The sequence below is a fragment of the Odontesthes bonariensis genome, chromosome 1, assembly GCF_027942865.1.
Source record: "Odontesthes bonariensis isolate fOdoBon6 chromosome 1, fOdoBon6.hap1, whole genome shotgun sequence".
Classification (NCBI taxonomy): domain Eukaryota; kingdom Metazoa; phylum Chordata; class Actinopteri; order Atheriniformes; family Atherinopsidae; genus Odontesthes; species Odontesthes bonariensis.
The window spans coordinates 1,166,000-1,192,274 of NC_134506.1; the positions used below are offsets into that span (position 1 = coordinate 1,166,000).

General features: G+C 41.3%; 1 protein-coding gene across 2 annotated transcripts in view; it reads right to left on the reverse strand.

Moving 5' to 3' along the window:
- The window catches only part of arnt2 (aryl-hydrocarbon receptor nuclear translocator 2), a 99,082-nt gene that overhangs the window by 38,406 nt on the left and 34,401 nt on the right, over nucleotides 1-26,275 (reverse strand). For both annotated transcript variants that reach the window (XR_012768317.1, XM_075455033.1), the window contains exons 5-8: nucleotides 14,941-15,154; nucleotides 12,585-12,687; nucleotides 5,863-5,928; nucleotides 3,701-3,786 (exon numbers count right to left, since the gene is read on the reverse strand). Coding sequence is in view for 1 of the 2 variants with exons in the window: in XM_075455033.1 (XP_075311148.1) it covers nucleotides 3,701-3,786; nucleotides 5,863-5,928; nucleotides 12,585-12,687; nucleotides 14,941-15,154 (469 nt within the window). In the remaining variant the exon portion in view is untranslated. The remainder of the gene's footprint in view (nucleotides 1-3,700; nucleotides 3,787-5,862; nucleotides 5,929-12,584; nucleotides 12,688-14,940; nucleotides 15,155-26,275) is intronic.

Genomic DNA, 26,275 nt, shown 5'->3' on the forward strand with positions numbered 1-26,275 from the left:
GAGTTAACATGGAACTTAGAAATTCTGCAAGAATCCATCAAAAACAAGATTAATCACCTTCTAAAGAATTCTGGAGTAACGGTTGTTACTGGACATCAGTTTGGAGATGTGAGCTGATCTTCTGTCCTGAACTGCTCTCAGAGGATATAAGAGCCCAGTGGATAAACTTTTCAAAAGTATGTCACTCCTTAAGTTGACTCCGCCTCCTCTGCTAAGCCTCGCCCACTCACATCCACCATGCTCCACCACGGATGAAGGCAGCTTCTGGTGGAAACTCTATCTGAGGCTAATGTTCCAGCAGAGTTAGCTAAAGACTGTGGATAAACTCTATCTGAGGCTAATGTTCCAGCAGAGTTAGCTAAAGACTGTGGATGAACTCTATCTGAGGCTAATGTTCCAGCAGAGTTAGCTAAAGACTGTGGATAAACTCTATCTGAGGCTAATGTTCCAGCAGAGTTAGCTAAAGACTGTGGATGAACTCTATCTGAGGCTAATGTTCCAGCAGAGTTAGCTAAAGACTGTGGATAAACTCTATCTGAGGCTAATGTTCCAGCAGAGTTAGCTAAAGACTGTGGATAAACTATCTGAGGCTAATGTTCCAGCAGAGTTAGCTAAAGACTGTGGATGAACTCTATCTGAGGCTAATGTTCCAGCAGAGTTAGCTAAAGACTGTGGATGAACTCTATCTGAGGCTAATGTTCCAGCAGAGTTAGCTAAAGACTCTGAATGTGCAGCAGCCACTTTTCATCCCACTGTTTCAACAACTTGGTCCAGTTCAACGCTCGACTGAAGAAAGTGAGCCACAAAGAGGAATCAGTTCCAACTCTCAGGCTGTGTTTGAAACCGCCTACTTCTCCTACTACTCCTCCTAACTTTAACTTTTTTTAAGTTCCCGGATGCATACTAGATTCGCTGAAATGTTGGGTATGCATCATGAGGTTACTACTCATACTCAAACAACCCAAGATGCAACATAACGTGACGTCGCCGATCGTCATTTCCTGTCAAAACGGCAGTTTCAAGCTAGCTACAACGAGGGTAGGTTCACTTCCTGTTTTCAAAACAAAAGCACCAATTGTATAGTAATGGCTTTCCCTATGATAAAAGGCAACGGGTATTTTATTTTGTGAAAATAACCGGAAGTGCGTTGCTCACTGCGGCTAGCTTTAGTAGCGCCGAATTCGTGGGAACAAAATTGTAAACAGCCGGTATTTTGTCAGATTTTCAACACGTTGGGGATTTAAACGACTACTTTTTCACCTGAAAATGTTTCAAATGTTGCTAAAGTTATATATTTACAGAGTTTATAGTTTAAGCGTAATCAGCTTCAGGCCGGCTGATTTCGGCTCGGGCAGGACCGCAATGCATTGTGTGTAAACGCTCTGCATACTGTCTGATCAATGAGTATGCCGTTTGCAAGTATGTAGTATGTAGTAGGCGGTTTCGAACACAGCCTCAGGGTTTAACTGCAGAGTTAGCATCAAGAATGTGATTGCACCCCTTAATGCCCGCTGTAGAAACTGGGGAAGATTCGCTTCAAAGATAACAGCTTTATGGTCAGTGACATGTATATCTGGTAACTTTACAGAGTTTAGGCTGCCATCAGATGAGAGTACCAGGTCTGGGGTGCAGTCTCTTTCACAGATTGAGTGAGATTAAAAGAGTCTATAAGATCCAAGAAATTAGAAGTTTGGGAAAGAAAGGGAAAACGTACATGATTTTCATGATATTACAACGGATAAAAGCTCTGACAATTCTGAGATAAAAGAATCTGATTTAGGAGACTTAGAGATAAAGATGTAGAGTAAGGTGGGTGGACCTGGGATTAGTGTGACTAGTTTGAACAAGGGCAGCGGTTTCAGCCATCATGAACACATCCAGTTATTATTAGCAAGAACATTTGGAATCACAAACGACTTGTTGGTGAGAGATCTGATATCCAGGAGCCCCAAAGTGCTTGGTGTTGGTCCAGAGGAAACAGAGGAAGGCGTATTGGGAGTTTTTACTGTTAACACTCCCCTGTAAACTATAAAGATGCAAGCCGATGGTCTCAATGTGGAAGTTTCTGGTGAAGTTGTGATAACAGTTGTAGTTGGGTCCGGTTCTGCAAAGAAAGTGTGCGATGGAAACGCTCAGGCTGTATGTTGCAGCTAGCACTGCACTGCCCGGCCTGTCTGGGTGTAGCACATCATTCCTGAAGACAGAAGAATGATTCCAGAACTAATTGAAATTTACAATAAAGTGGAAGTTGAGAGTTCTGCAAGCCGATTGGAGCCAGATGTGGAAACTGAAGATTTTGCTGAAGTACTCAGATCTGTAGAGCAGAGATAACAACAGATTTGCAACAGGTGTGTAAAAAGTTGAGATGTGGTTGAAGTCCTCCTTTAACAGTTCTGACTGCTGGCAGCTTGTGTTGTTAGTGTCCACGTGGATGATCACCTGGCTGGGTGATGACAGGAGTGAGCTGAGTGGTCCTGGAGGTTCAGCCAGAATAACAGAGCATAACAGAGGGTGTGAGAAACAGATGACCCTGACCATGCAATGGAGTAATATTCTATGTGGCTGCTGAGTGGAGCAGAAAGCAGCATCTGCCTGGCTCACTGACGCTGACAACAGTACAGGTGAAGAGAACCACAGAAGAGGAAACACGGGGGCTTCGATACACAAGATTTTTCCTTTAAGTAAAGGATTCAGTGCAGTTCCAAAGAAAGTGACTTGGTTTGAATTCTCTGTTTCCTTCCATGAGATTCTTTCACCCCCAAAGTGAAAGGAAAGTTAGAAAGAAAGAACGGACGCTCTGCTTCCTGAGACACAGCTGAACAGAGCAGGAAGTCTTTGGCTGGGTCCAGACCACTGAACACGGCCACATAAATCAGCTGCTTCGGGGGGCCGTGCGTGGGACTGGGAATCTTTCTTTTCTTTTAGCACGGCTCCTGGAGAAGAAATGGCCGTCCATGCTCTGAAGGCTGGCCTCCCCAAACAGGTGGAAACAGTTACAGGCCGAGGCCGAGGCGGAGCAGCTGCTTACAGGAAACCCAACACACAAACACTGTGTTGGACTGTCAGGCTGAAGCTGGAGACGGGTTTCAGAACCTGAGCTAACCCGTAGCTCGGGTTCCTTCAGAACCTGAGCTAAGCTAACCCGTAGCTCCCGTAGCTCGGGTTCCTTCAGAACCTGAGCTAAGCTAACCCGTAGCTCGGGCCCATCTCTCCTGCCCCCCCACCTGTACCTGCAATACACTGGCCTTAGTGTGTTTCATACTTTTATTTCAACTTCTTAGTTTATGCTGTTTTCCTTTTGTATATGTGTGTATGTATTTCACTGTATGCAAGTGGTTCAATGACAATAACAGCTTTCTGTTCTGGGATTACCGCAGCCTGCAGCTGTATCTGACATCAGAAAGCAACGTTTATTCATGTCAAGACGGAGAAGCTCAAATAGGGAGAAAAAACTCTTTGTGACACTGAATGTGCAGAGATATAGGAGCACCTGGAGTTCCTGGAAACTTCCTGGAAGGACACGCATGCACACTGAGCACACTATATCTGGAAAATTCATCAGCCAAGAGACAGACAGCCCAATCAGTCTGAGCACAGGCTGAACCGGGTCAGGTCCAGGAGCAACAGAATGAGGATCTGGGACTGAATCCACAGAGCAGGTCACACTGAGTGGAGCTACGATGTGAGAGTGTGTGCTTACCTGCAGGGGGCCACGCTTTGATGTATCCAGTGCAGTGCACCACAGAGTACTGAGCCTCTCCTTCTTTAGAGGGTCCCAGGCCATTTCTGATCAGAGACACACACACACACACACACACATTAAATCAGCAGGTCAGGAAGCTCTTAGCAATAACACACTTCTGAGGTGTGTCTTACAAAGTGAGTTCACTCAAACAAACCTACTCAGAGATTCTACAACTAGTTCCACATTAGCGGTTCTGATCCTTCCTTGCTGACTGTCTCTTCAGGCTCTGAGTGCGTGTCGAGGTGTGAGAATGCAAAGATCCTGACAGCTGATCCAGATCCAGACTGATGAATGTTCTGATCCGTGTTAGATCAGACATCAGCAGAACCGTTCTGTTAGATCAGGACTGGATATAAAACAAATAGAACCCAGACTCCATGTTGTTTTACTGTAATCTCATTGTAAGATATTTTCCTAACAGAGCACTTCGTTCCCAAACTGCAGGTTTACTTGAGGTTCCCAGAGTTTCTAAAAGTAGAATGGGAGGCAGAGCCTTCAGTTATCAGGCTCCTCTCTGTGGAACCAGCTGCCAGTTTGGGAGGCAGAGCCTTCAGTTATCAGGCCCCTCTCTGTGGAACCAGCTGCCAGTTTGGGAGGCAGAGCCTTCAGTTATCAGGCCCCTCTCTGTGGAACCAGCTGCCAGTTTGGCTTCAGGAAGCAGACACCCTTTCCACTTTTAAGACCAGGCTTAAAACTTTCCTTTTTGATAAAGCTTATAGTTAGGGATGGCTCAGGTGATCCTGAAACATCCCATAGTTAAGCTGCTATAGGCCCAGACTGCTGGGGGGCCTCATCTGTCACACCTTTCCTCACTTTACTCTCTTTATGTATATGTGACATTATTGTGGTCATTAACTCGTGTTTCCCTGTTCCAACAGATATCCTTTGAATGGTGTTACAGTGTTTGTTGTCCCCTCTTTTCTGTCTTCTCAAACCCCGGCTGGTGGAGGCGGATGGCCACCCTTCCTGGTTCTGGTTCTGCCAGAGGTTTCTTCCTGTTAAAAGGGAGTCGTTTCTCTCCACAGTCGCCTCAGGCACGCTCAGGCCGGGAGATTGGACCGAAGACAAGTTTTGGTGCAATCTGTTGGTTTCCTTAGCTAGGAAATTGTTTTTGAATTGGCTCTGTATGAATGAATTGGATAATTTTTTAAATTAATCATGATTACAATGAATTGAACTCCAATTGGCTTGAATTGGACTTTACTATTGGACTGCCTTGAGATGACATCTGTTGTAATTTGGCGCTATATAAATAAAGTGAAGTGAATTGAATTGTAAATGCAGCTTCATTAGTAGGTCAGCAGGTATGGATATTAACATGTTCTGATTCTGGTCCAAAGGGCTGATTTTTGGTTCCACGGTGGCTCAGACATTCAACTGTGAAACAACCTTGTATTGTGGATAAATGTGGGGACTAAAACATCTAAATGTGGAACCCTGACTGGCTGAATGACTGATTTCCTGTCAGTTATCGCTCAATCTAACATCTTTTCAACAGAATTGAAGCTCTTTGAATGTTGTTCCAGTGTCAGACATAAACGTTCAACATTTTAATGTTGTTTCAGTAGCTCTGAGTTTCAGGGAAAGGAGCCAGCTGTTTCCAGCTGAAACACGAGCTCAGCAGCAGTCGGAGGCACTTAAGGACTCCTCTGTGGGCTTTCACAGAGGAGTCCTGCTGCTCTCTGCAGCAGGACTGCATCACAGTTTATGTCAGCATGCTGTCTGTCAGGAGAACAAACTGCCTGCTTAGTTAAATGTGTCCAAGTCTTTCCAGCTGGGCGTGCTTCTTCAGATCATCAAAGGTGGCATCGTGAGCTGGAAGAAGTGAAAGTGACAAACTGCACTAAAACTGCACTAAAAGCAAGGAACTAATGTGGCTTTGTTTCAGGTCTGTGTTCTTCTCTCTTATGGTTATTACTGATGACACTGTAAGCTGCTGCCTATGAATGCACAAATACTACTTGAAATGTTATCTGGTATCTTCCCCAGATCCAGGTTTGAAACCCTGAGTGCAGGAACATGGTTGACTTTCACCTCCACTGTGTTTCAGCACAGGATTCAGATGAGGACAGGGTGAACAGCATGGAAGTCAGGAGGCATCAGAGCAGCAGCCGTACCTGTATCTCTTCCTCATGTTAGACAGACGGTTGAGTGAGATGTGGTCCAGGGGTGCACTGCCACACCTGCACAGCACAAACATGAAGATTAACACACATACAGCTGCTTGAAAAACAATCTATGCCAAACGTGCATAAAATGGTGGAATTCTGCTCCGGATGTACTTCGTGGCTCAAAACATGACTTGGCAGAACAAAGGAAAGATCTGACTCAGCTCAGTTCATGAGATGATTGATGGAGCATGGAAAAGTTGCCTTCTTTATGTCCATTCACTTCTTTTACAGTGTAAGCACATCCTTTTCTGTAACATCATACTTCCTAATAAATACAAAGATATATAAATTGCTCAATAAATAAATAAATATGTTGATAAATGCTGCTAAAAAGTTTGAAATTAATTAATTTAACTTTCCATTACTACCCTTTATTCATTTACTTTGTCATTTATTTAGTTTTCAATTTCTTATGATTTAATAATGTATTACATAAAGATGTGAATATATTTCTACATTTTTTTTTTTTTTCTAAATCGTCTCAGCGACATCGTCTCAGCGACATCTCGTCTCAGCGACATCTCGTCTCAGAGACATCGTCTCAGCGACATCTCGTCTCAGCGACATCTCGTCTCAGAGACATCTCGTCTCAGAGACATCTAAACTCAGCGACATCTCGTCTCAGAGACATCGTCTCAGCGACATCTCGTCTCAGAGACATCTAAACTCAGCGACATCTCGTCTCAGAGACATCTAAACTCAGCGACATCTCGTCTCAGAGACATCTAAACTCAGCGACATCTCGTCTCAGAGACATCTAAACTCAGCGACATCTCGTCTCAGAGACATCGTCTCAGCGACATCTCGTCTCAGAGACATCTAAACTCAGCGACATCTCGTCTCAGAGACATCTCCCCAGATAGCATGCGGATGTAGGCCACTTGAGGCAACGATCCGGCACTGTAGGCATTCTTCTGGCCCGGACAAAACAGATGTGAGCCTAAAGTGGCCCATGTAGTAAATGCTACATTTGGGCCAAATATTACAAAACGGATACGGCCCAGCTTTGGCTGATATATGGCAAGTTAGCAATGACTAATCCGGATGTGAGCCTAAAGTGGCCCACATATAAACTTGGCCCACCTTTGTTGAAACTATGGGTAAAAGTGGGTTTACTGTGAGCTGGGCAAACCCACTCTTATTCCACAAAAAAAAACTGCAAGTTTTACCTGAAGAGAAGTTTTTTCACTACCCCTTGGTGTGATTTTGCGGGGGCGTTTGGAACACAACCGTTAACATTTGAATCGGTCAACGCCACTCTGATTGGCTGAGGCAGCACTTCATCGTGACCCAGCTACCTTGCAGAAGAAACTGGCCATATTCAGCCTACTGGGATCCACAGAAAAGTTGAAGGTAAGTTCGGCTCAGCTTATTTAATTTTATGTGTGAGATGTGTTAGCTTTGTTTCTCTTAAACTATACAAACCTGCTGTGTCTACAAGTGGCATTGTACCTCTTCAGATAGGGTTTGCTGAAATTGGCTATTAGTTGAAATGTAATTACTTTTCAAAACGACCATAGTGCTGTAAGCTTGATGCTGCGACCAAAATACAGCCACGAGTGAGGTTGGTGCCATTTTTCAAAAAGAAACACTGCTTGTTCTATGGTCATTAGTATGAGTCTGAAGTTGTTCCCAGACCGCTGGGACTGGAGGGTTTGCTTTCTTTTGTTTTTGCGACCGAGGACTTTCGTTGTGTTAGCTTAGCATGCTATGTTATTGATGCACATGTACGGGAACTTTTTTTCTGTTCGGTTATGATTAAGCAATATCGAAACCTTATCAAAAAACAATCCAATTGAACTGTAACTGTACAGAGATGTTGAGGACTGTTCTAAAGTAAAGGTTGTATGGTTTGTACATCTGTGGGTAACAAAACTCCTCATGCACAGCAAAAATGAAGCTCAGTTGGGACACCTCGGGTGAAAAATAAAGAAACCACAGTACACTGATTTCATTTACTGAAATTGATTATTTAGTCTAAACATTTTCTCTAAAACTGTGGTACTAATACTGCCCTTTTCTCTTTTTTTTTCCCCCTGAGATTACTGCTTTGAGTGTCATCGGTGGGGTTCACATTAAAGATGCGGTCTGGAGAATCATGAGATACTGCTGGCCAAGCAGCTCAACTGGCGGGGCGTAAATGGAAAAACGGCTTTCCACAGCCTCCAAAGATGTCATTACTGGTAAGTGTTAATTGTGTTATATTTCATTGTGATGCGTTTTATGACTGGGTTAGGGTTTTCCTTTTCTTTCATGATTCTGAGTAGTTGCTAGGGGTGCTGAAATTAATCATAATCGCTTTATCAATATGTGGATGATTATGCATCAGTGTGGTAGCAGACAATATTCTATTCTGTTGCAATATAATGGCATTGATTGTTGATTAATCAATCAGTTCATCAGGTGAAGGGCAGGTTTCCTCCAATTTTAGTAATGGGCTGGTCATGGGCATGGCTAAACTGTTTTCAAACTACATTCATCATTGCTGCCCAGCTATGGGCAGGATATAGCATGCCATGCATTTCTCACCATTGTGTGTAATCTGTCTAAAACTTTACTGTTTTCTCAATTTTTAGGAACGGTCAGAAACAACCAACTAACGGCCACTGCCACTGACCAGGAGGTGGAGGCCTACATAAAAAGGTGGCTTCATCTCGCCGGAGACCGGGATGGTGGGAGGAGAGAAGGCGTTCCTCACAGCACGCACGTAAGTCGGCTACGATACCTATTTTGCAATATGTGATGCTGTTCGACAGCAGAAATCAAGATGAAGCTGCCAGCATGTGTGCGGGGTGCATGCAGCTCCTGAGTTTAATTTCAATATCTTCCAAAATATCAAAAGAAAAAAATCACCTTTAACATAAACATGAGTTATTACTGTAACTTAAATGTTAAGGTTAAATGTGAAGTTTGTCTGAGTGTTTGAAGCTGCTTTACTCCAGTTCACATTGCCTGTTACCCAACTTTCATTGTCTGAACAGAATGAGGTTGAGCAAGCAGATATTGGGTTTAGCTTCAGATTAATTGTAATTAATTATCATTTCACACAGCCTTTTTTGTTTATCCTGATGAGGTTTTGTGTTTTGCACTTCACTGCCACCATATACTGAATCAACTAAATTTGTTCTTTTGTGTATTTCTTAAAGGGACGGAAGACGGATTTGGATTTTTGTAGGTCGCCAACTCTTTTTCTTTTTTTTGCCATTATGTTTTAAAATAAAATAAAAAATCACACCCACTTCTCGTGTTTGGTCATTTCTTCAGTTTCCTCATCATTGACGCCAAGATGAGTCCCACTGCATGCCATCATTCAAACGGTATCTGGGGTTACCATAATGGCATGTAGCCACAAATTGAGACCATTCTGTGTTTTCATATTTGACATACTATTTTATCATGGTTGTGACTCCCCAAGTGTGCAGGTTAGTCAAGGTTATAGTGTGTAAACCAGTTCTGGCCAGAATTAAAGTGTACAGTGGCCCACATCCGGTTGAGTGCTGGTTTATTTTGGCTGACATCTGGCATCATGATGGCTTGGTTGTGGCCCACTTCTGGCAAACGTGAGCGGACCGCCCAAGTGCCATCATTCCATGCCGTATGTGGGCCGGATGAACATGTCAGGTGTGGGACGGATACGGGCCAAAAGAGTTTTGCTATCTGGGTTTCGTCTCAGCGACATCGTCTCAGCAACATCGTCTCAGAGACATCTCGTCTCAGCGACGTCTCATCTCAGAGACATCTCGTCTCAGAGACGTCTCGTCTCAGAGACATCGTCTCAGAGACATCTCGTCTCAGAGACATCTCGTCTCAGAGACATCTCTTCTCAGGGACATCGTCTCAGAGACATCTCGTCTCAGCGACATCGTCTCAGAGACATCTCGTCTCAGAGACATCTCGTCTCAGAGACGTCTCGTCTCAGCGACATCTCGTCTCAGAGACATCTTGTCTCAGAGACATCTCTTCTCAGGGACATCGTCTCAGAGACATCGTCTCAGAGACATCTCGTCTCAGCGACATCGTCTCAGAGATATCTCGTCTCAGCGACATCTCGTCTCAGAGACATCTCGTCTCAGGGACATCTCGTCTCAGAGACATCGTCTCAGATACATCTCGTCTCAGAGACATCGTCTCAGAGACATCTCGTCTCAGGGACATCTCGTCTCAGAGACATCGTCTCAGGGACATCGTCTCAGGGACATCTCGTCTCAGAGACATCGTCTCAGAGACATCGTCTCAGGGACATCTCGTCTCAGGGACATCTCGTCTCAGAGACATCTCGTCTCAGCGACATCTCGTCTCAGAGACATCGTCTCAGCGATATCTCGTCTCAGGGACATCTCGTCTCAGAGACATCGTCTCAGAGACATCTCGTCTCAGGGACATCTCGTCTCAGAGACATCGTCTCAGCGACATCGTCTCAGAGACATCTCGTCTCAGCGATATCTCGTCTCAGAGACATCTCGTCTCAGGGACATCTCGTCTCAGCGACATCTCGTCTCAGAGACATCGTCTCAGAGACATCGTCTCAGGGACATCTCGTCTCAGAGACATCGTCTCAGAGACATCGTCTCAGAGACATCGTCTCAGAGACATCTCGTCTCAGAGACATCTCGTCTCAGCGACATCTCGTCTCAGAGACATCGTCTCAGCGATATCTCGTCTCAGGGACATCTCGTCTCAGAGACATCTCGTCTCAGAGACATCGTCTCAGAGACATCGTCTCAGAGACATCTCGTCTCAGAGACATCGTCTCAGCGACATCGTCTCAGAGACATCTCGTCTCAGCGACATCTCATCTCAGAGACATCTCGTCTCAGAGACATCTCGTCTCAGGGACATCGTCTCAGGGACATCTCGTCTCAGAGACATCTCGTCTCAGAGACATCTCGTCTCAGGGACATCTCGTCTCAGAGACATCTCGTCTCAGCGACATCTCGTCTCAGCGACATCGTCTCAGAGACATCTCGTCTCAGAGACATCTCGTCTCAGAGATATCGTCTCAGGGACATCTCGTCTCAGCGACATCGTCTCAGAGACATCTCGTCTCAGAGACATCGTCTCAGGGACATCTCGTCTCAGAGACATCGTCTCAGCGACATCTCGTCTCAGGGACATCTCGTCTCAGGGACATCTCGTCTCAGGGACATCTCGTCTCAGGGACATCTCGTCTCAGCGACATCTCGTCTCAGCGACATCGTCTCAGAGACATCGTCTCAGAGACATCTCGTCTCAGCGACATCTCATCTCAGAGACATCTCGTCTCAGAGACATCTCGTCTCAGGGACATCGTCTCAGGGACATCTCGTCTCAGAGACATCGTCTCAGCGACATCTCGTCTCAGGGACATCTCGTCTCAGAGACATCTCGTCTCAGGGACATCTCGTCTCAGGGACATCTCGTCTCAGCGACATCTCGTCTCAGCGACATCGTCTCAGAGACATCGTCTCAGAGACATCTCGTCTCAGCGACATCTCATCTCAGAGACATCTCGTCTCAGAGACATCTCGTCTCAGGGACATCGTCTCAGGGACATCTCGTCTCAGAGACATCTCGTCTCAGAGACATCTCGTCTCAGAGACATCTCGTCTCAGGGACATCGTCTCAGGGACATCTCGTCTCAGAGACATCTCGTCTCAGGGACATCTCGTCTCAGTGACATCTCGTTTCAGCGACATCTCGTCTCAGAGACATCGTCTCAGAGACATCTCGTCTCAGAGACCGGTTCCAGGCTCTGCTCTCCGGTGTTGGTGAGGAGGCTGTGCAGCGGGAGCTCGATGGCGCTGTGCCAAACCAAAATGTTTTCCAGCTGATTGCCGCAAAAATGTCAGAGAGTGGTTTCAACCGGACCGCGAGCCAGTGTGGCATTAAGCTGAAGAAGCTTGGAGGTGGTTCCAAATTATGGATGTTATTTGTTATTTGCTATTTACGCTTCGGCACGCTCTCCGCCCACCCCTGAGGGTCCCCTTTGTACAGTGGGAACGCAAAGCTGACCCCAAAGAGACCCGTAGCGTAGCGTACTGATAGTGGAAACGAGGCTTTACTCTGAAGAGGTCAGTTCCAGGAGTCACACCACACCAAAGACCTGCACTAATACAGTTCTCCAGATTCTGATGAGGAAACTCCTCCATTTAAGGTAGGCAAGGAATGTAAGGTATGTGAGATTTATCACCAGCTATTGTTTCAAACCCAGCATTCAGCAACATTTACTGGTAGATACACAATATTAAAGTGCTGTGATCAGAGCTGGGGTGAAAAAACTTGATGAGGACATCCCAACATTGACCTTAGTGCTGCAGGTAGAATGGTATGAAAATATGATTCAGGGGTGGCCCTCAGAGCCCCAGCAGCACACAGCAGGGGAGCTAAGCCCACATGACTCAACAGGACTATGGGATGTTTTTTGGATCTTCACTTCATTTTTCAACAACTATCTAAGTAGTAAAGCTAAAAAATAACATTGTCACAGGAAAGCGTTCTCATAATTTCAGCAACTTTTTCCACCGTACGGGAATTCTAAAGACCTGTGATGTTTCTAAAGATGAAACCATTTTACCAATGGCACTTATCTGATGTGAAAAGTGAAAATGAAAGTATGACATTTTAAAACTCTTATTCCTGATAGCTTTGTTGTGCTGGGACAGGACAGAGGCAGAAACACACACACTCACCTCAAGCGGCAGATGAAAGAGCGCCTGGAGCCCATGCACATCCTCATGGAGGACTGCTGTCCCTCCTTCTTCACCGTTCCTGTCTTCAGGTCCAGAATTCGTCCTATGAACACACAACAAGGAAGCAGAGGTACAATATCAAATCAACAACAAGCACAAACAGTGGTGCTGTTGATCTGGCTGCTTGGTTGGAGTACACCAAGTACAGAGATGGCCTGAAGGTCGGCTTTACTTCACCCAATAACTCCATAACTCCACCCAATAAGTCCATTTATTAAGTCCATTTCTGTTATAAAGGTGCAAAAAGACAGGCCAACTAAAACCCAAAGGACTGAAAGGACAGATATTAAGGTGCCGTATAATCTAAATCGTCTTAAAAGTTGGTCCTTACTCTTATATATAACTGTTCTACTCTTCACCCAGAACATAGAAGCTTCACAGCATCTTCACAGACTGTCCCATTCCCTGCATGTAGTAAATGTAAATGTATTTTATTTCTACAGCCCGCCCTTTACAGACCATCCTTACGGTGTAACCAAAGTGCTTTACAGCAGGTAATAAATAAAGAGAAGAAGAAATAAAAACAAATAAAAACAAAAGAATAGTGAAAGCAATAAAATACAACAAAATCGATTAAGATAAAATAAGATAAAAGTGTCCTCATACTACTTGGTACTAAAAGCAATCCTAAATAAGTAGGTTTTTAGCCCAGATTCTAAGAGTCCCAGGTCAGAAATAAGACGCAGCTGGACGGGGGGCTTATTCCAGAGCCTGGGGGCAGCTTTGGGAAAAGGCTCGCTCACCCCAGGGTTTGTATTCTGACCTGGGCACTTCCAGCAGAAACTGATCTGCTGACCTCAGAGCTCTGCCAGGACTTTTAAAAGCTCAGATAAATACGATGGGGCGAGGCCGTAAAGAGCTTTAAAAACCAACATTAAAAGTTTAAAATCAGTTCTATAAAGGACAGGAAGCCCATGGAGGGAGTTAAGAACAGGAGTGATGTGCACACGTCTGTTGGTGTTGGTTAAAAGACGGGCACCAGCGTTCTGCACCAGCTGAAGGCGACTGAGAGAAGACTGGGAGACGCCAACATAAAGTGCATTAAAACAGTCTGACCTTGAACTTATTAGGGCATGGATGGCTTTCTCAAGGTCATGACGACTTAAAAACATTTTAACTTTGGCCAGGAGACGTAACTGGAAAAAAAAATAGTCCTGACAACATTTTTAATTTGTTTGTCCGACCTCAGATGACTGTCAAAGGTCAAAGGTCACTCCCTTTCGTAGTGAGGAAGACAAGTGAATGAAACAGCCTTCAACAATGGCAGAAATACACAATGAACAACCCACCCTTCAGTGTCACTCAGTGTCACTCAGGCACTCCAAAGTTCCCCAGGTCCATCTGTGACACACTGACTGATTTAGAGTTCAGTGTTGTGTCTGTGTGTTCATTCCAGATTTCAATCTTGTTTGTTTAGGCAACACAAAAAAATGTGATTTTGGTTTGTGGGGGCGTTGCGCTATGTGCTGGAAGCATTTCTTGTTGACAACAGCAGGATGCAGCTTGACTGTGAGGGTTCTGGGTTTGATACCATTGGTCCTGTTCAGAGAGCACCACAGCAAGTTTCCACAGGCCGTGTCAAAGCCAGAAACTATACGCTGTTGTTAATCATCAACCCTTTCCATCACGTAACGTGGGATAAGCCCATCCTGAGTGTGTACGTGTTCTACCAAATTAATCTTCTGAAATCTCTTACTGTGTCAAAACAAACACATGATAAAGTTGAATTCAACCTTCACAACTACACCCCATTCCTCACCCAAACCTATTTCTCCAACATTGTATGAGGCAGCATCAGCTGGTGAGTATGAAAAGGGCTTCTTCTACTTCTGGCAGATTAATACTGTTCAGTCCTTCCACAACAACAAGCTGAAACTTGCAGTCGTGTACAGCAACAGAGCTGTGGCAAAGCCTGGAAATAAAACCCATTTCCACCTGGATCGCAGCTCTACAAGGGCATGTTATTCACTTATTGTGCTTCCGAGGGCCACCCATCAACATGTGACAATACAAGGCTGCCCTCTGCTGAGCACCATGTGTATGCAGACATTTTTATTCTTAAGATGAAAACAAAAGGTGCAACACAAGGCAAGACACAAGATAGAAGAGCCGAGACCTAATGCAATTGCATGATTCAAATGTTAGCGCATATATGTGTCCATCTAGCCTCAGTTCTGTGCTTCATATCACCTAATAACAACCAATACTTTGTCCAATAATAATAATGATACCAATAGTGATCATCTATTGTTGTGTTTCTAACGGCAGCAGAAGCTGGTGACAGCATTGCCTCTACCTGTCATTGAGTTTTCTGAAGTGCTGAGCTGTTCTCTCAGCTTGTCCACATCATCCGGGTGAACCTGCTCATACAGAGTGCTGCCAAACCACTCTGACTGGGGATGGTTGAGCACCGGGGTCACAGAGTCCGACACGTAGATGACCCGGCCCGTCTCTGCAGCCACCACAAACAAGAATCCATCCGCTGCCTCCAGGATCAGGTGCTTCAGCTCCTACAGGCACAGGAGAGGGCTGTGAGAAAACTGTGAGAAAGCTGTGAGAAAGCTGTGAGAAAGCGGAGAAAACTGTGAGAAAGCTGAGAGAACTGAGAAAACTGAGAAAAGCTGTGAGAAAACTGTGAGAAAGCTGTGAGAAAGCTGTGAGAAAGCTGTGAGAAAACTGAGAAAACTGAGAAAAACTGTGGGAACACTGTGAGAAAGCTGTGAGAAAACTGAGAAAACTGTGAGAAAGCTGTGAGAAAACTGTGAGAAAGCTGAGAGAACTGAGAAAACTGAGAAAAGCTGTGAGAAAACTGTTAGAAAGCTGTGAGAAAACTGAGAAAACTGTGAGAAAACTGTGGGAACACTGTGAGAAAGCTGTGAGAAAACTGAGAAAACTGTGAGAAAGCTGTGCGAAAACTGTGAGAAAGCTGTGAGAAAACTGAGAAAACTGTGAGAAAGCTGAGAAAACTGAGAAAGCTGTGAGAAAACTGAGAAAACTGTGAGAAAAACTGTGGGAACACTGAGAAAGCTGTGAGAAAACTGAGAAAACTGAGAAAGCTGTGAGAAAACTGTGAGAAAGCTGTGAGAAAACTGTGAGAAAGCTGTGAGAAAACTGTGAGAAAACTGAGAAAACTGTGAGAAAGCTGTGGGAAAACTGAGAAAACTGTGAAAACTGTGAGAACGCTGTGCGAAAACTGTGAGAACGCTGTGCGAAAACTGTGAGAAAGCTGTGAGAAAGCTGTGGGAAAACTGAGAAAACTGTGAAAGCTGTGAGAAAGCTGTGAGAAAACTGAGAAAACTGTGAGAACGCTGTGCGAAAACTGTGAGAACGCTGTGCGAAAACTGTGAGAAAGCTGTGAGAAAACTGAGAAAGCTGAGAAAACTGTGAGAAAACTGTAAGAAAACAGAAAACTGTGAGAAAAACTGTGGGAACACTGTGAGAAAGCTGTGAGAAAACTGAGAAAACTCTGAGAAAGCTGTGAGAAAACTGTGACAAAGCTGTAAGAAAGCTGTGAGAAAGCTGAGAAAACTGAGAAAACTGAGAAAAACCGTGAAAACTGAGAAAAACTGAGAAAAAGTGTGAGAAAACTGTGAGAAAAACAGAAAAACTGTGAGAAAACTGAGAAAAAATGAGAAAACTGAAACTGAGAAAACCGTGAGAAAGCTGAGAAAACTATGAGAAAGCTGTGAGAAAAACTGTGAGAAAGCTGAGAAAGCTGTGAGAAAACAGAAAAACTGTGAGAAAGCTGTGAAAAAGCTGAGAAAACTGAGACAACTGTGAGAAAAACTGTGAGAAAACTGTGAGAAAGCTGCGAGAAAGCTGTGAGAAAGTTGAAAAAACTGAGAAAACTGAAAAACTGTGAGAAAACTGAGAAAACTGTGAGAAAGCTGTGAGAAAACTGAGAAAACTGTGAGAAAGCTGTGAGAAAGCTGTGAGAAAACTGAGAAAACTGAAAAACTGTGAAAACTGAAAAAACTGAGAAAAACTAAGAAAACTGTGAGAAAAACTGAAAACTGAGAAAAACTGAGAAAACTGAGAAAACTGAGAAAAAAATGAGAAAACTGAAACTGAGAAAACCGTGAGAAAGCTGAGAAAACTATGAGAAAGCTGTGAGAAAAACTGTGAGAAAACTGAGAAAACTGTGAGAAAGCTGTGAGAAAACTGAAAAACTTTGAGAAAACTGAAAAAAACCATGAAAACTGTGAGAAAAACTGAGAAAACTGTGAGAAAAACTGAAAACTGAGAAAACTGAGAAAAAATGAGAAACCTGAAACTGAGAAAACCGTGAGAAAGCTGTGAGAAAAACTGTGAGAAAGCTGAGAAAGCTGTGAGAAAACTGAGAAAACTGAGAAAACTGAAAAGCTGTGAGAAAAACAGAAAAACTGAGAAAGCTGTGAGAAAGCTGTGAGAAAGCTGAGAAAACTGAGAAAGCTGTGAGAAAACTGTGAGAAAACTGAAAACTGTGAGAAAGCTGTGAGAAAGTTGTGAGAAAACTGAGAAAGCTGTGAGAAAACTGAGAAAACTGTGAAAGCTGTGAGAAAACTGAGAAAACTGAAAAAACAGAAAAACTGTGAAAACTGAGAAAACTGTGAGAAAGTGAGAAAACTGAAAAACAGAAAACCGTGAGAAAGCTGAGAAAACTATGAGAAAGCTGTGAGAAAGCTGTGAGAAAACAGAAAAACTGTGAGAAAGCTGTGAAAAAGCTGAGAAAACTGAGACAACTGTGAGAAAAACTGTGAGAAAGCTGCGAGAAAACTGTGAGAAAGCTGTGAGAAAACTGTGAGAAAACTGAAAAACTGAAAACTGAAAAAACTGAGAAAAACTAAGAAAACTGTGAGAAAAACTGAGAAAACTGTGAGAAAAACTGTGAGAAAACTGTGAGAAAAACAGAAAAACTGTGAGAATACTGAGAAAAAATGAGAAACCTGAAACTGAGAAAACCGTGAGAAAGCTGTGAGAAAAACTGTGAGAAAGCTGAGAAAACTGAGAAAACTGAGACAACTGTGAGAAAAACTGTGAGAAAGCTGTGAAAAAGCTGCTAGAAAGCTGTGAGAAAACTGTGAGAAAGCTGAGAAAGCTGAGAAAGCTGTGAGAAAGCTGTGAGAAAGCTGAGGAAACTGAGACAACTGTGAGAAAAACTGTGAGAAAGCTGTGAGAAAGCTGCTAGAAAGCTGTGAGAAAACTGTGAGAAAACTGTGAGAAAGCTGTGAGAAAACTGAGAAAACTGAAAAACTGTGAAAACTGTGAGAAAACTGAGAAAGCTGTGAAAAACTGAAAAACTGACAAAACTGAGACAACTGTGAGAAAGCTGTGAGAAAGCTGCTAGAAAGCTGTGAGAAAACTGTGAGAAAGCTGAGAAAGCTGTGAGAAAGCTGTGAGAAAGCTGAGGAAACTGAGACAACTGTGAGAAAAACTGTGAGAAAGCTGTGAGAAAGCTGCTAGAAAGCTGCTAGAAAGCTGTGAGAAAACTGTGAGAAAACTGTGAGAAAGCTGTGAGAAAGTTGTGAGAAACTGAGAAAACTGAAAAACAGAAAACCGTGAGAAAGCTGAGAAAACTATGAGAAAGCTGTGAGAAAAACTGAGAAAGCTGTGAAAAACTGTGAAAAACTGACAAAACTGAGAAAAACTGAGAAAACTGAGAAAAACTGAAAACTGAGAAAAACTGAGAAAACTGAGAAAAAAATGAGAAAACTGAAACTGAGAAAACCGTGAGAAAGCTGAGAAAACTATGAGAAAGCTGTGAGAAAAACTGTGAAAAAGCTGAGAAAGCTGTGAGAAAACTGAGAAAAACCATGAAAACTGTGAGAAAAACTGAGAAAACTGTGAGAAAACTGAAAACTGAGAAAAACTGTGAGAAAACTGAGAAAAACAGAAAAACTGAGAAAACTGAGAAAAAATGAGAAACCTGAAACTGAGAAAACCGTGAGAAAGCTGTGAGAAAAACTGTGAGAAAGCTGAGAAAGCTGTGAGAAAACAGAAAAACTGTGAGAAAGCTGTGAGAAAGCTGAGAAAACTGAGACAACTGTGAGAAAAACTGTGAGAAAACTGTGAGAAAGCTGTGAGAAAACTGTGAGAAAGCTGTGAGAAAACTGAGAAAACTGAGAAAAACTGAAAACTGAGAAAAACTGAAAACTGAGAAAAACTGAGAAAAACTGAGAAAACTGTGAGAAACTGAGAAAAACTGAGAAAACTGAAAAACAGAAAACCGTGAGAAAGCTGAGAAAACTATGAGAAAGCTGTGAGAAAACTGTGAGAAAAACTGAGAAAACTGTGAGAAAGCTGTGAGAAAACTGAGAGAAAAACTGAGAAAGCTGTGAGAAAGCTGTGAGAAAACTGAAAAACTGAAAAACTGAGAAAATTGAAAAAAATTGTGAGAAAGCTGTGAGAACTGTGAGAAAGCTGTGAGAAAACTGAGAAAACTGAGAAAAACTGAAAACTGTGAGAAAAACTGAAAACTGAGAAAAACTGAGAAAACTGTGAGAAACTGAGAAAAACTGAGAAAACTGAAAAACAGAAAACCGTGAGAAAGCTGAGAAAACTATGAGAAAGCTGTGAGAAAACTGTGAGAAAAACTGAGAAAACTGTGAGAAAGCTGTGAGAAAACTGTGAGAAAAACTGAGAAAGCTGTGAGAAAGCTGTGAGAAAACTGAAAAACTGAAAAACTGAGAAAATTGAAAAAAATTGTGAGAAAGCTGAGAAAAACTGAGAAAACTGAGAAAAACTGTGAGAAAACTGTGAGAAAGCTGTGAGAAAGCTGTGAGAAAAACTGAGAAAAACAGAAAAGCTGTGAGAAAAACTGAAAAACTGAGAAAAACTGAGAAAACTGAAAAGCAGAAAACCGTGAGAAAGCTGAGAAAACTATGAGAAAGCTGTGAGAAAACTGTGAGAAAAACTGAGAAAACTGTGAGAAAGCTGTGAGAAAACTGTGAGAAAAACTGAGAAAGCTGTGAGAAAGCTGTGAGAAAACTGAAAAACTGAAAAAATTGAAAAAAATTGTGAGAAAGCTGAGAAAAACTGAGAAAACTGAGAAAAACTGAGAAAACTGTGAGAAAGCTGTGAGAAAAACTGAGAAAAACAGAAAAGCTGTGAGAAAAACTGAAAAACTGAGAAAACTGAGAAAAACTGAGAAAACTGAAAACTGAGAAAAACTGAGAAAACTGAGAAAACTGTGAAAACTGAGAAAAACTGAGAAAACTGAGAAAACTGTGAAAAACTGAGAAAACTGAAAAACAGAAAACTGAAAAACTGAGAAAACCGTGAGAAAGCTGAGAAAACTATGAGAAAGCTGTGAGAAAACTATGAGAAAGCTGTGAGAAAAACTGAGAAAACTGAGAAAAACTGAGAAAACTGAAAAACTGAGAAAACTGAAAAACAGAAAACCGTGAGAAAGCTGAGAAAACTATGAGAAAGCTGTGAGAAAGCTGTGAGAAAAACTGAGAAAGCTGTGAAAAACTGAAAAACTGAGAAAAACTGAGAAAACTGAAAAACAGAAAACCGTGAGAAAGCTGAGAAAACTATGAGAAAGCTGTGAGAAAGCTGTGAGAAAACTGTGAGAAAAACTGAGAAAGCTGAGAAAACTGAGAAAGCTGTGAAAAAACTGAAAAACTGTGAAAAACTGAGAAAGCTGTGAGAAAAACTGAGAAAACTGAGAAAAAGTGTGAAAAACTGAGAAAACTGAAAAACTGAGAAAACTGAAAAACAGAAAACCGTGAGAAAGCTGAGTAAACTATGAGAAAGCTGTGAGAAAAACTGAGAAAACTGAGAAAAAGTGTGAAAAACTGAGAAAACTGAAAAACTGAGAAAACTGAAAAACAGAAAACCGTGAGAAAGCTGAGAAAACTATGAGAAAGCTGTGAGAAAGCTGTGAGAAAAACTGAGAAAGCTGTGAAAAACTGAGAAAACTGAGAAAAACTAAGAAAACTGAAAAACAGAAAACCGTGAGAAAGCTGAGAAAACTATGAGAAAGCTGTGAGAAAGCTGTGAGAAAAACTGAGAAAGCTGTGAAAAACTGAAAAACTGAGAAAAACTGAGAAAACTGAAAAACAGAAAACCGTGAGAAAGCTGAGAAAACTATGAGAAAGCTGTGAGAAAGCTGTGAGAAAACTGTGAGAAAAACTGAGAAAGCTGAGAAAACTGTGAGAAAGCTGTGAGAAAACTGAAAAACTGTGAAAAACTGAGAAAGCTGTGAGAAAAACTGAGAAAACTGAGAAACTGAGAAAACTGAAAAACAGAAAACCGTGAGAAAGCTGAGAAAACTATGAGAAAGCTGTGAGAAAAACTGAGAAAACTGAGAAAAAGTGTGAAAAACTGAGAAAACTGAAAAACTGAAAAAACTGAAAAACAGAAAACCGTGAGAAAGCTGAGAAAACTATGAGAAAGCTGTGAGAAAGCTGTGAGAAAACTGTGAGAAACTGAGAAAGCTGTTGAGAAAACTGAAAAACTGAGAAAACTGAGAAAAACTGAGAAAACTGTGAGAAAGCTGAGAAAATTGCTAAAAACTGAGAAAGCTGTGAGAAAACTGAGAAAAACTGAGAAAACTGTGAAAAACTGAGAAAGCTGTGAGAAAAACTGAGAAAACTGAGAAAACTGAGAAAAACTGCGAAAACTGCGAAAACTGTGAAAAAACTGAGAAAGCTGTGAGAAAGCTGTGACAAAGCTGAGAAAGCTGAGAAAACTGAGAAAACTGAGAAAACTGAGAAAACAGGAAAAATGAGAAAGCTGTGAGAAAACTGAGAAAACTGTGAGAAAACTGTGAGAAAACTGAGAAAGCTGTGCGAAAACTGTGAGAAAGCTGTGAGAAAACTGAGAAAGCTGTGAGAAAGCTGTAAGAAAACTGAGAAAACTGAAAACTGTGAAAACTGTGAGAAAGCTGTGAGAAAGCTGTGAGAAACTGAGAAAGCTGTGAGAAAGCTGTGAGAAAAACTGAGAAAACTGAGAAAAACTGAGAAAAGCTGAGAAAAACTGTGAAAAAACTGAGAAAACTGAAAAAACTGCGAAAACTGAGAAAACTGTGAAAAACTGTGAGAAAACTGAGAAAGCTGTGACAGCTGTGACAAAGCTGAGAAAGCTGAGAAAACTCTGAGAAAACTGTGAGAAAGCTGTGATAAAACTGAGAAAACTGAGAAAGCTGTGAGAAAACTGTGAGAAAGCTGTGAGAAAACTGAGAAAACTGAGAAAGCTGTGAGAAAGCTGTAAGAAAACTGTGAGAAAACTGAAAACTGTGAAAACTGAGAAAGCTGTGAGAAACTGAGAAAGCTGTTGAGAAAACTGAAAAACTGAGAAAACTGAGAAAAACTGAGAAAACTGTGAAAAACTGTGAGAAAGCTGTGAGAAAAACTGAGAAAAACTGAGAAAAGCTGTGAGAAAACTGAGAAAACTGAGAAAAACTGAGAAAACTGCGAAAACTGTGAAAAACTGTGAAAAACTGTGAGAAAACTGAGAAAGCTGTGAGAAAGCTGAGAAAACTGTGAGAAAGCTGTGATAAAACTGAGAAAACTGTGAGAAAGCTGTGAGAAAACTGAGAAAACTGAGAAAGCTGTGAGAAAGCTGTGAGAAAACTGAGAAAAACTGAGAAAACTGAGAAAACTGTGAAAACTGTGAAAACTGAGAAAAACTGAGAAAACTGAGAAAACTGAAAAACTGAGAAAACTGAAAAACTGAGAAAACCGTGAGAAAGCTGAGAAAACTATGAGAAAGCTGTGAGAAAACTATGAGAAAGCTGTGAGAAAAACTGAGAAAACTGAAAAAACTGAGAAAAACTGAGAAAACTGTGAGAAACTGAGAAAAGCTGAGAAAACTGAAAAACAGAAAACCGTGAGAAAGCTGAGAAAACTATGAGAAAGCTGTGAGAAAGCTGTGAGAAAAACTGAGAAAGCTTTGAAAAACTGTGAAAAACTGACAAAACTGAGAAAAATTGTGAGAAAGCTGAGAAAACTGAGAAAAACTGAGAAAACTGAAAAACAGAAAACCGTGAGAAAGCTGAGAAAACTATGAGAAAGCTGTGAGAAAGCTGTAAGAAAACTGTGAGAAAAACTGAGAAAGCTGAGAAAACTGTGAGAAAGCTGTGAGAAAACTGAAAAACTGTGAAAAACTGAAAGCTGTGAGAAAAACTGAGAAAAACTGAGAAAAGCTATGAGAAAAACTGAAAAACTGTGAGAAAACTGAGAAAAACTGAGAAAACAGAAAACTGTGAAAAACTGAGAAAACTGAAAAACTGAAAAACTGAGAAAACCATGAGAAAGCTGAGAAAACTATGAGAAAGCTGTGAGAAAACTATGAGAAAGCTGTGAGAACTGAGAAAAACAGAGAACTGAGAAAAACTGAGAAAAGCTGTGAGAAAACTGAGAAAACTGAGAAAAACTGAGAAAACTGCGAAAACTGTGAAAAACTGTGAAAAACTGTGAGAAAACTGAGAAAGCTGTGAGAAAGCTGAGAAAGCTGAGAAAACTGTGAGAAAACTGAGAAAACTGTGAGAAAGCTGTGATAAAACTGAGAAAACTGTGAGAAAGCTGTGAGAAAACTGAGAAAACTGAGAAAGCTGTGAGAAAGCTGTGAGAAAACTGAGAAAAACTGAGAAAACTGAGAAAACTGTGAAAACTGAGAAAAACTGAGAAAACTGAGAAAACTGAAAAACTGAGAAAACTGAAAAACTGAGAAAACCGTGAGAAAGCTGAGAAAACTATGAGAAAGCTGTGAGAAAACTATGAGAAAGCTGTGAGAAAAACTGAGAAAACTGAAAAAACTGAGAAAAAGTGTGAAAAACTGAGAAAACTGTGAGAAACTGAGAAAAGCTGAGAAAACTGAAAAACAGAAAACCGTGAGAAAGCTGAGAAAACTATGAGAAAGCTGTGAGAAAGCTGTGAAAAACTGTGAAAAACTGACAAAACTGAGAAAAATTGTGAGAAAGCTGAGAAAACTGAGAAAAACTGAGAAAACTGAAAAACAGAAAACCGTGAGAAAGCTGAGAAAACTATGAGAAAGCTGTGAGAAAGCTGTAAGAAAACTGTGAGAAAAACTGAGAAAGCTGAGAAAACTATGAGAAAGCTGTGAGAAAACTGTGAGAAAAACTGAGAAAGCTGTGAGAAAGCTGTGAGAAAACTGAAAAACTGAAAAAATTGAAAAAAATTGTGAGAAAGCTGAGAAAAACTGAGAAAACTGAGAAAAACTGAGAAAACTGTGAGAAAGCTGTGAGAAAAACTGAGAAAAACAGAAAAGCTGTGAGAAAAACTGAAAAACTGAGAAAACTGAGAAAAACTGAGAAAACTGAAAACTGAGAAAAACTGAGAAAACTGAGAAAACTGTGAAAACTGAGAAAAACTGAGAAAACTGAGAAAACTGTGAAAAACTGAGAAAACTGAAAAACAGAAAACTGAAAAACTGAGAAAACCGTGAGAAAGCTGAGAAAACTATGAGAAAGCTGTGAGAAAACTATGAGAAAGCTGTGAGAAAAACTGAGAAAACTGAGAAAAACTGAGAAAACTGAAAAACTGAGAAAACTGAAAAACAGAAAACCGTGAGAAAGCTGAGAAAACTATGAGAAAGCTGTGAGAAAGCTGTGAGAAAAACTGAGAAAGCTGTGAAAAACTGAAAAACTGAGAAAAACTGAGAAAACTGAAAAACAGAAAACCGTGAGAAAGCTGAGAAAACTATGAGAAAGCTGTGAGAAAGCTGTGAGAAAACTGTGAGAAAAACTGAGAAAGCTGAGAAAACTGAGAAAGCTGTGAGAAAACTGAAAAACTGTGAAAAACTGAGAAAGCTGTGAGAAAAACTGAGAAAACTGAGAAAAAGTGTGAAAAACTGAGAAAACTGAAAAACTGAGAAAACTGAAAAACAGAAAACCGTGAGAAAGCTGAGTAAACTATGAGAAAGCTGTGAGAAAAACTGAGAAAACTGAGAAAAAGTGTGAAAAACTGAGAAAACTGAAAAACTGAGAAAACTGAAAAACAGAAAACCGTGAGAAAGCTGAGAAAACTATGAGAAAGCTGTGAGAAAGCTGTGAGAAAAACTGAGAAAGCTGTGAAAACTGAAAAACAGAAAACCGTGAGAAAGCTGAGAAAACTATGAGAAAGCTGTGAGAAAGCTGTGAGAAAAACTGAGAAAGCTGTGAAAAACTGAAAAACTGAGAAAAACTGAGAAAACTGAAAAACAGAAAACCGTGAGAAAGCTGAGAAAACTATGAGAAAGCTGTGAGAAAGCTGTGAGAAAACTGTGAGAAAAACTGAGAAAGCTGAGAAAACTGTGAGAAAGCTGTGAGAAAACTGAAAAACTGTGAAAAACTGAGAAAGCTGTGAGAAAAACTGAGAAAACTGAGAAAAAGTGTGAAAAACTGAGAAAACTGAAAAACTGAGAAAACTGAAAAACAGAAAACCGTGAGAAAGCTGAGAAAACTATGAGAAAGCTGTGAGAAAAACTGAGAAAACTGAGAAAAAGTGTGAAAAACTGAGAAAACTGAAAAACTGAAAAAACTGAAAAACAGAAAACCGTGAGAAAGCTGAGAAAACTATGAGAAAGCTGTGAGAAAGCTGTGAGAAAACTGTGAGAAACTGAGAAAGCTGTTGAGAAAACTGAAAAACTGAGAAAACTGAGAAAAACTGAGAAAACTGTGAGAAAGCTGAGAAAATTGCTAAAAACTGAGAAAGCTGTGAGAAAACTGAGAAAAACTGAGAAAACTGTGAAAAACTGAGAAAGCTGTGAGAAAAACTGAGAAAACTGAGAAAACTGAGAAAAACTGCGAAAACTGCGAAAACTGTGAAAAAACTGAGAAAGCTGTGAGAAAGCTGTGACAAAGCTGAGAAAGCTGAGAAAACTGAGAAAACTGAGAAAACTGAGAAAACAGGAAAAATGAGAAAGCTGTGAGAAAACTGAGAAAACTGTGAGAAAACTGTGAGAAAACTGAGAAAGCTGTGCGAAAACTGTGAGAAAGCTGTGAGAAAACTGAGAAAGCTGTGAGAAAGCTGTAAGAAAACTGAGAAAACTGAAAACTGTGAAAACTGTGAGAAAGCTGTGAGAAAGCTGTGAGAAACTGAGAAAGCTGTGAGAAAGCTGTGAGAAAAACTGAGAAAACTGAGAAAAACTGAGAAAAGCTGAGAAAAACTGTGAAAAAACTGAGAAAACTGAAAAACTGAGAAAAACTGAGAAAACTGCGAAAACTGAGAAAACTGTGAAAAACTGTGAGAAAACTGAGAAAGCTGTGACAGCTGTGACAAAGCTGAGAAAGCTGAGAAAACTCTGAGAAAACTGTGAGAAAGCTGTGATAAAACTGAGAAAACTGAGAAAGCTGTGAGAAAACTGTGAGAAAGCTGTGAGAAAACTGAGAAAACTGAGAAAGCTGTGAGAAAGCTGTAAGAAAACTGTGAGAAAACTGAAAACTGTGAAAACTGTGAGAAAGCTGTGAGAAACTGAGAAAGCTGTTTAGAAAACTGAAAAACTGAGAAAACTGAGAAAAACTGAGAAAACTGTGAAAAACTGTGAGAAAACTGTGAGAAAACTGAGAAAGCTGTGAGAAAGCTGAGAAAGCTGAGAAAACTGTGAGAAAGCTGTGATAAAACTGAGAAAACTGTGAGAAAGCTGTGAGAAAACTGAGAAAACTGAGAAAGCTGTGAGAAAGCTGTGAGAAAACTGAGAAAAACTGA